At 50.2% G+C, this 9,929-nt stretch overlaps 1 protein-coding gene across 1 annotated transcript in view; it reads left to right on the top strand.

Annotated features, from left to right (window-relative positions):
• The first annotated feature begins 417 nt into the window (after positions 1 to 417).
• Positions 418 to 9,929, top strand: part of TBX15 (T-box transcription factor 15) — a 101,672-nt gene continuing 92,160 nt past the window's right edge. The window contains exon 1 of the mRNA XM_060007088.1: positions 418 to 622. Within this exon, the coding sequence (XP_059863071.1) occupies positions 418 to 622 (205 nt within the window). The remainder of the gene's footprint in view (positions 623 to 9,929) is intronic.

Below are 9,929 nucleotides of genomic sequence, written 5' to 3'. Positions count from 1 at the left end.
GTTTCCCAGAAGTTTGGATCAGAGGAAGGACGGGAAGACCACGGGAGGAAGAGGGAGAGGGAGGAGAGAAAGGGAGAGGGAGGAGGGAGAGAGAATAAAAAAAAGATGAAGTCCAGTCTGCACAGCCTGTGAGCGCCTGCCCGGGTGGGTGGGAAGCAGGACTCGGGCGCTCATGCAGCGAGCGGGTAGCGCTCGGGGCGCTCTTTCCTAGGGGCTGGGGCAGCCAGGGACGTCGGTCCGAGCCGGCGGCGGAGGGCGCAGGGGAGGGTGCCGAGGACCCGCAAAGCCGCCGCCTCAGTCTCGACCGCCTCGCCGCCGCCTCTCCCGGGCCCGGCCCGGCGGGCGCTCGGAGCGTGAGGGCTCGGGCTGCTCCCTCTGTAGCGGGGGCGAGCGGGGGCCGGGGTGCGGGCGGCTAAGATGAGTGAAAGGAGAAGATCTGCAGTCGCCCTGAGCTCGCGAGCACATGCCTTCTCCGTTGAAGCCTTGATCGGCTCAAATAAAAAGCGGAAGCTGCGAGACTGGGAGGAGAAGGGGCTGGACCTGTCCATGGAGGCGCTGAGCCCCGCGGGCCCACTCGGAGACACGGAGGACGCGGCCGCGCACGGCCTGGAGCCTCACCCGGGTGAGTGCGTAGGGCCAGAACACGGGAGGCGGGCGGAGAAGGGACGCCGGGCGGCCAGCGGGCGGGGAGAGTGGCGAAGAGGAAGGCCCTGGCGGTGACGACGTCTTGCTCCAACCCGGGTTTCTTTTTCTTTGCGCAAATGCCTTGAGCCTTCCCCAAATTCGCCGGAACCAATTTGGGGAAACTGGCCTGAGCCTTGCAGTTTCGTCGCCAACCTCAAGCCGGGAGGCCTTCTTGCTCGCATCCCCTTCTCCTTCTGGGAGCAGAATGCAGTGTTCACGGTGCCCGCAGCTGCTGGGGCTGCAGGCCCCTGGGGTTAAGAGGGGCGCCGATGCAAGGCAGTGGCGGGAGCGGAGAGGAGCTGGGACTCACTTCTGAGAGGTCCGAGGACTGGCACGGAGTTCTCGGTCCGACACCCCTGTGGGAATTGCCCAGTTTGTCCCATTTAGCCTTCAACCTCGGTCCTTTCCCTTTCCACACCAACTTTTCTGGGACTCAAGTTGTGTTTCTCCTAATGCCCGTGACGAGGGAGCATAATTATATTTCTACTTAGTTGGCATTTGTGGAAAGAGGAATGGATTTTAGCCCGCTTACCCTGCGCCCTGGGCCACTCTTCAGGGCCCACATCTCTGCGTATTTGTGGGGATCAGTGCAGCAACGTGTCTCGGATCTGTGCGCCTTCTATGCACGTTATATACACACAACACGTAAAACAGCGGGCGGGTGTCTACATCAGTACTTTAACAGAACCCTAGGAAGGGGGGAAAACAACGTTTTGTATTAAGTGCCAAGATTTCAACTGTGCAAAACACAGGGGGAACAGCTGTTGTCGGAAGAATTTTGCCCGCGCGCGCGCGCGAGCGCGAGCGCGCACACACTCAACGCTCGCAGCGGCTTGGTTTAGCGCTTCAGAAAGTTTCCGTACAGGATTTCTAAAACTTTTCTGGAGGTGCTCCTGCTGACCAGCTAGGGCTGGAGAGTAGATTTGGGTCAGAGCGCCGGCAAGTCGGAAGGGAAGGGCTGCCCGCAAAGGGATGGGGCTGGCCGCAGGCCCAGGAGCTTGGGGACCCAGCTTGGGGCCCAGGAGCTTGGGGGCTGGAAAGCTGGCCGACCCAAGGAGAGACAGCTGTCGCTTACATTTTCTCTTTCGGCAGTGACAGTTCAATTTCCATGCTCCTGAGGCTAATAATAACGCGATTAGCGGGTGACCTGCAGAGACAGAGTTTGATGAATTCTCCGTGTTCTTGCGGCCGGTTACGGTATTTGGGTTTCGTGCTGGGGAATTATTTTTATTAGTCGATGAAAAGAAAATTAAAAGGAGATTTATTTCGTCTGCTCAAGCCTTTCGTTGTATTTGGATGCGGGTGCCTGTCCACGCGGACCCCTGTGTGGGCAATCCAGAAAGGAACGCATGGCTAATGTGTGTTTCCCATCTCTGGCCAGACCCTATTTCCTCACCGTACTTATTTGTTGTCAGAATCTCGTTTGGGCCTTCACACAGTTTAGTGGAAGTTTTCTCAGGCCTTATGACAACTCACGATTGGCGATGTAGTTTATTTTATTTTCCCGATGGTGGAAAAGGCAGAAGTTATCTAACTGAGTATGGCAGACGCCCTGTCCTGTCCACGGGTACTTTTCTCTGGGAGGGGGGTACAGGTTGTAGGGAGCCCATGTAGGGTCTTATGTTCAAAAGGACCAACATGTGGGATCATAATGAGACTCAACTGGCAGTTTTCTTTCCGCCGTCCTTCTCAGAAAATAATGGGGAGAAAAAAACGAGGATTGGGGACAAGGAGAGACCAGTCCAGGGATGTGAACACGAGAACCTGGCATCCAGAATGCTCTTTCCTGGCTCCCGCGGGATGGGGGTAGGGGGTGAGGACCTAACATAGAACTTTACATAATAGAGAGGTCAGTTGACCAGTTCTCATTACCTTTGTCACTTTTTTTTTTTTAAAGAAAAAGATGGGCGTTTGGGTTAGAGAAAACGAAATATGTTTGTGGGGCAAAGGTCTGGTAGGAGGAAGAAGCCGGAAGTCAAAAGCACTCGCGGGCCCTCTGCGGAGCCAGGCTGCGTGCAGCTGGGCCGTCCCGTTGTGGGCCGAGGGGATCTCCAAGTTGGAGTTCCCGTAGTGGCCAAGACTTTCTTTTGAACAGGACGAACAGGATGTAGGATGAAAAAATATCTTTCAGAAAAAGCGTGCTCTGATGTGGAGACTTGGCAGTCAGGAGAGTGGAGCAGACAGAGCTTTGGGCTTTGAGCGGGGTAGTAGAAGGCACGCCAGGGCTTGGAGTTCCCTATAGGCCTTTCTTTTTGTCTTTAATACAGCGCCCTAACAAATACAAAGGCAGAGCCACATTTAATGGTGTGTGCATGGTGTTGGAGGCGGGAAAGGGGGTGCGGGCGACTCCATTATGCCCAGGGCCGAGTCTCTAGCCGGCTGGGCCTCAGAATTATCATTAAACTTTCTTCTCCCGATTAGGAGAAGAGGGGGCTGGACCCACTGCGTGGCTCGCCGGCCCTAGGCCGAAAAGAAGTCAGGAACAGAAAAAAACCCACAGCGACAAGAAAAATATTGCCAAGGGGCTGGGGAAGGATTAAACAAACACACACATACACAGGCCACCCGCCTTAGAGCAGCCGTATTTATCATTCTCACCATACCCTCCCTGACTGGTACCATCGTTTTCAGCCCTCCCTCAAAATTCCGGGATCCTCAGACAACCGAAGGGTCCGATTTTAATGCTTAAGTTTTTTTCAAAGACGTGGCTTTTTGCTTTTTCACAGCCCGTTTTCCTTTCGACGTCTGGACAGAGCTGGCTTTAGTTGGCGCCGAGCGCCCGCAGCCTGGGGCTCCAACCTGCATAAGCGGGGGGACCAGCCTGGCCTGCTCGCTGTAGGCCCTCACACATCAGAGGACACACAGTATGTATTTCAAAGATTTCCACCGAGCCTGGTGGGCCCAAAAAACCCTGAGGCCCTCCGGGCCTTGGAGAAGGCCCTGAGAAGGGCCTGTAAGGTACCGTCATTTTTACACCCGGGCCAGCGCTCCAGTCTTTTGGAGAAGCCGCCAGCACTCAGCCTCTGCGGGCTGCGGAGGGTCTCAAAACCGGTCTCTGAAAAGCCTGGCTCTCGGGTCGGCTTGCCCCCGCCTCTCACACAGCAGCAACGGAGGAAACTTTCGAGCCAGGATCGCCGGGAACAGCTGCTCCGGCTGCGGCCTTGGAAGTATATTTCAGGCACGCGGCGGCGCCATCTGCGCTCGGACCGCAGCCCCGGCTCCACCCGGCTTCCCCAGCTCGGGTTTGGGTCTTTCCCGCCCAAACCCACAGCCGAGTGCGGCCGAGGCCCGATCCCCCGCGGAGAAAAATGATTTAAACCTTCTGCGATGGGATTTTCCCCCTCCGGAGCCCGCGGGCCTGAGCTTCGCAGCCAAGGCGCTCGGCGGCCTAAGGAGGTGGCGACGCACGCGGGTGGGCACACAGAGCAGGCACACACAATAACGCGAGGGAGTCACGCACTCCGCGCACACGTGCACACACGTCAGGCGCTCGCCTTCTCCCAGGCACCCGGCTGCGCAACCCCTAGTGAAATGAGACAAGAAAATTCCTCGCAGTGCCCCAGGCACTTGCTTCCTTCGAGTTAGCGAGACCAACCGGTCACAGGAATTAATCTGCCGGTTTACGGCTTGTTTGCTCAGAGTAGAACTCCAGGATTTTAATCCTGACATCACCCCTCTACCCACTCCCAACCCCCCAATACGGGAACGTTAGGGTCAAAACGGAAGAAGTGACTCTTCACTGATGTTTAAGTAATGGAGAAAAGGCGATGAGTTTGAAGCCAATGGGGAGAACGTACTTGTGCGAGGCAAGCACCAGCCAGGGCGCAGGCTGGGGCGTGGACCGCCGTGTATGTGTATGCGGCGCTCTGGGCAAGACGCCAAGGGTCTTTCTCGGGTAGAACTCCGGCTCCTCGGCGGTACGTGCGTCCCGGCACCGATGCAGGCCTCGAAGTGCCGGGTCTGCGCCCTGCGAATAAGCCAAGTGTAGGACCTGATGAACGTGCCCAAACCTCCCGGTTGCCAGGTCAAAACGGCCTTCCGCGGTGGCTGCCTCTTTGGTCAGTGACCTTGTGTCACGATTCTGAAAGGGAGTGAAGGGGTAGGCAAGATCTGAATGCCTTGTAGGCCGGTTAAGGATGGTGGTTTGCTGGGGCATGACTGCCAAATGCCTTTTTCGCGCTCTGCTTCGACAGTGGCTAAATTAGTGCCTTCTGGATGTACGGGGCTGGGAGAGCGCGCCACAATGTCCCCCGCGCGGTGGGGAGGGTTATGGAGACATTCTGCATAAAGCTCCGGTCCTGGAGTGGTGGCACGATAGAAGCCACTCGGAAAAAGGAGATAATTCCAACCCATTCTGTCCCATAGATGGAGCAAACTGCTCGAGGGCAGTGGGGAGGACAGGGAATGCGGAAAACACTGGTGCCCAGAGTTTGGACTGTGTTGGAAGAAATGGAGTGGGCTGTGGTTTGCACCTCTGCAGGTCGCTCCCATACCCCCCTCCACCTCCCCCGGGGGGTTCAGAAACCCACGTGAAGCGTGTGGAAGGCGTGCGCGCGGGTGGGACGGGTTGCTCTCGTTTCTTCGCTACTCGGTGCAGGGCTGCCCCTTTGCCCGGCTGGCTTCACAGCCACCCCTACCCCTCGGAGACCGTTCCGAAGAGCACAAGCCTAAAGGGCGGCGAAGGCTTTCCTGGACAGATCAGCTTCCAGCCTCGGTGCGCAGGATTCTGAATTCGCGTCTTCTACGGCCCACCCAACGCTCTTTCTTATTGAATACTTTATTTGGTTTCAGAGCTAGCCACTTTAGGTTTCCTGATTTTATAGATAAAGCTTCCAGAAAGAAAAGTTTACGAGGTGACGTTCATGCAGGGGGAAGGGGGAATTAAATTTCTTATGGTGGGGCTCGGATTGAAATTATATTGACGCATACCCGCTGCCGTTTTCCTGTGCACCTCCACCCCATTACTTCAAATGGTATCATGAACATCTTTTAATTATTAAAGAAAATTTGTTTAACATATTTAGTTCATATACTCGGCACGTGAGGAGTAAGTGAAGAATGGTAGGAAATGCCTGACCTGGGAGCCAGTACTAAAATGATTGGGTATTGGTGGTTTGTGTTCCCCCGTTTATTTGTATAATTCCTTGTGTGGATGAGAGTTTAATGGAAGCAAGTCCCTCATCATTAATCCTTCATGTTGGGCCACAAAGAGGGAGGGACAAATACATTTTGGCTCAGAAGACAACTATTTTGTTCGTCTAAACCTCTCCAAGGGCATTGCTAGTATTAAGGAGTGAAATATTCCAGGTCTGTGACAATCCTTTTCTCTATTGCCAAAATTATAATATTAATAAGATGAGAGCACTTTTTTTTAAGATTCTTATTATGGACTCTAGTAGGAGTTTATTTCTCACACCTGGGAGAAAAATGATTACTTCTTAAATCTGGGAGTTTCTTCTCTAGGTGACTGTAGATTAAAAAAAAAAAAAAAAAGCCAGGCTGAACTGTGCAAATTCCACAGGGATAAAGAGCAGATTGGCATTTCACTTTCCTTTTTGGAAATGCAGAAATCTGTCCAATGATTATTCCAGGGGTGTAGCTGGTTATTGCTTTCTTACTCCCAAAAGATAAAGTAGTTAAGCATGGGGAGAATATTTAAGTGGTTTTCTAGTTTTAACCTTTTGGGATATTTTTCCACAGCGGAAAGTAGGGAGCTGGTGGAACATGGAATCTTTCCCCCTTCTTTCTCTCATCCCTATGGTTTATTTTTGCTTTGCCTTTTCTGGTTTCTAGTGAGCTTTGAATTTTATATGTGCATGACAGGGATACTCAGGGGTCTGTACTGGGAACAGCAATTAGCAAATTTTGAAATTAAGGTCTGTTTACACTTCTTTGGGCAAGGATAATTATTAGTTAATTTAAGTGAGGCCCTCACTCTAAGTGTCAGGGTGGAAAATGAGACTCAGTAGGGAGGACTGGAGGTGAAATGGGAAGAGGTGGGGAATTAAAGCAACTGGTGACGACAAATCAACGTTTATTCCCTGCCATTAATGGCTTCACTTTGAGGCAGGGCAGGACGTTTTTTGCTGACTACAAACTGATGATGAGCTTTTGATACCGGAGGTGAAAATAGGCCTTGTAATCACTACTTTTTATTCTGTACTTTTTAAATCAGCCAATGTCTAGTTCTGCCCGTTATACATAAGTATATACAGGATATTTAAAAAGTATTTACACAAGTGTATGTGTTTTATACACAAATTTATGTGTGAGCTTTAAGTTCTGAATGAGACATAGATGAAGTTGCAGAGAAAATAAACTGCTTTTGTGTGTGTGTGTGTGTGTGTGGAGCCAGTTTAACAAATAGGGAACACCTAAAATCTGGGGGGCAAGAAACTTTGTCATCTCTAGGTATCACTTGACAATTCAAGAGTATCCCCAGACCTGAAACTTCTAGCTATTGGTGTTTTTATTTAACTCTCAAATTGATGATTTTGACTAACGCCTAAGAGAAAACAGCAGAAAATGAGACTGTGCAGATGCAATTTAAAAGAACGAGGAGAGTGGAAATTTTTCTAAATTTGGCTTTTAATTTTGTGAATAATGCCATCTTCATTTTGGATGGACAGAAGCTGCCTTGTATTCTGAAGAGTAATTTCATGTTCTTCCATGAAGAGAGCTAACGGAACAACTAAGAGGAATCTGGATAATAATAATGGTTAATAGAAATAGTGAGAGAAACAGTGTGATTTGGGGGAAATAATTTAAGAAGATAGGAAATATATTCAACATCTTGTCCCTATTTGTTCTCTTATGTTTTCTACAATATAGTTGCTGAGGTTCAAATTAGCTGTTTCCAAATTGCCACACACTTTAGAGGATTACAGCAAACAAAACACCAACCCCTGATTGTGGATTGCAGAACTAATCTCCTAATATAGCCTTCGTTTAAAAACCAAAATGCTACAGATAACAGTCGAGTTCCCTTTACAAGGATCACTGGAGGTCATTACACACCTAGACGGATCCTTAGAGTTTTAACGCCTAGTTCTCCACCGGGTGAACCGAAATTCTGACCCCGAACACTCCCTGCCTTTCTTTACTGTCCCGCAGCCCAGAACGTGATGTCAAAGCCCCAGACAAGGGCTCGGAGTGCAGTTCGCCCCCCTGTATTTCCCCTCCCTCCTCACTTCCCCTCACCCCGACCTGGTCCCCTCCTCCAATCTCCTACACACACGTTGGTAGCTCATTTTTTCACCCCCTTAAAAAATTTTCAGATGACGTTTCACCGAGGAAGGCATTGGGATTGCATCTCTTTTCATGAAACCATCCCTGGGAAACCAGGGCCGCTCGGGTGACCTTCACGAGTCGGCGAATTGGGCCGCGGCTGGGGCTGCCCGCTTTCCGTCCCTCGCTCGGGTCTCGGCCGCCTCGCCGGGCGGGAGCGGCGGCCGGGCCTCGGGGAGCGCGGCCCGCGTTCCTGCTCCGGCGCTCGGGGCTCCGCCTGGCCGATCCGCAGGGCCGCGTGGGCCCAGGGTTAGCGCGGGGCCTTTGAAACCAGTGCCGGCATCCTGAGGGATGGTGGGTGCTTTTCTCAGCTCTGTTTACATCTTGGAGAAATGCGGGGACTATGGGGCTAATTAGGAAGGCTTTGGTGAAAGATTGCCGTCCCCCCTCCCACAAAAAAAATCAGGGGAAAAAAACCCCAAACCAACCTCAAATCAGACAGCACCCAAGGATCTTACACTTCGCGCCCTGAGGGGAGTTTGAGCTTTTGCTTTTATCAGACTGAACAAATTTTTGAGGAATCAAACTCACTTCAAACATTAGCAATTAGAAACCAAGAATCCCTCGGCTTGTAGGATTTTTAATCTCTAACCATTTCCAAATGGGTAATTCTAGGGTCAGTCAATATCACAGGCAGTCCATTAAAAAGGAAGGTCATTTTGTCGGTTCGAGACACACATGATCCCCGAGGGTGTAGGGCTCATAACCGCAGAGATGTCCCCCTCCCAGAAACCCGGCATTGCCCACCGAGACAAAGGGACAGCAGGCAATTGTTCTTTGCATTGTTCTTGGAGATTTAAAACAATGAAGTAATGCTTTTCTTAAAAAAAAAAAAAAGAAACCACCCATCTTTACCAAGCAGATTGAGAAATGACTATATTCTGTAAGAAGCCGGCCAGACGGCTTCCCTTCAAGAGCTCAGCGTTAGCTGAGAGGGAAGTCCCGCCTCGAGGCATCCTGGCCCCAAAGCATCAATCACACCAGGCCCCAAGGGCCCAGAATTTTAACCTAGGGGTTAGGTGACTTGGGTGGTTCAGGCCTTATGTTTTTGCTTCTGAAAAATAAATACTTGCTTTTCACAGTGGGGAGAGGCAAGCACTTGGGCCAATAAATGATTGTGAACGCAGCAATGCTTTCCCTGGATGTGACAAATCTTCCTTAATTCAGAAGTCTAATACTTTGATTTCTTTATTTGTTTGCAGCAAAGCTGGGGAGGGGCTAGGTGTATATATATCTATATACCTATGTGCTATATAGGAAAAAAAGGACTTAGAAAATTAATCGTATATGCAGGCTTGCAGAGGAATACTGAATTGTAAAACGTTTCGGAAGCCTTAATTGCTTATGTGGATATCTATGAGTCTTCACTATGCTACAGAGCTTTCAACACAGGCCCTCGTATTCTAGATTATATCCATGTATTAAAGTAGGAAGAGGGCTATACTCGCTTAAATTAGACCTAGATGCTAGTGCTAGTTTTGTCATTAATGTTGGAACCAGGGATATTTGTTTTAATGGAGGACATATAAATGTTGAAAAAAATGTTTTAAAGTTGTTTTATAGTAACTGATGAGGCCATAGTTCCTGGCTTGTGAGATGCAAGAGAGGCTTAAATAACACCTGAAGCCCATTAGCTGTAAGATTCTGTGATCTTGTTATCGTAAAAAAAAATTTTTTTTTTCTCCTGATGCACTGTGGCTATCACTTGACTCATCCCTTACTTTGTTTGAATGAGGGAAGTTTTACTGCAGTTGTAGAAAGTAACAGTAATAGCAACACAAGGCCAAAAAAAAAAGATTTTTACAGCTAGAATTAAGAGCTTCCATAAAGCTCTTGAAAAGTTTTTAGATTAATATCACATGTTCAGAAGTCCTGGATCAGTGATTTCTAGTCTTTTGTGTCTGATGTAATCTATTGTTTGTGTGAATGCCCAGGACCCTCCTACTAAAAGAGTTCTA

The sequence above is a fragment of the Delphinus delphis genome, chromosome 1 (genome assembly GCF_949987515.2).
Source record: "Delphinus delphis chromosome 1, mDelDel1.2, whole genome shotgun sequence".
Classification (NCBI taxonomy): domain Eukaryota; kingdom Metazoa; phylum Chordata; class Mammalia; order Artiodactyla; family Delphinidae; genus Delphinus; species Delphinus delphis.
The sequence above is the reverse complement of the archived record's forward strand: the minus strand, read 5'-3'. Positions and strand labels throughout refer to the sequence as shown.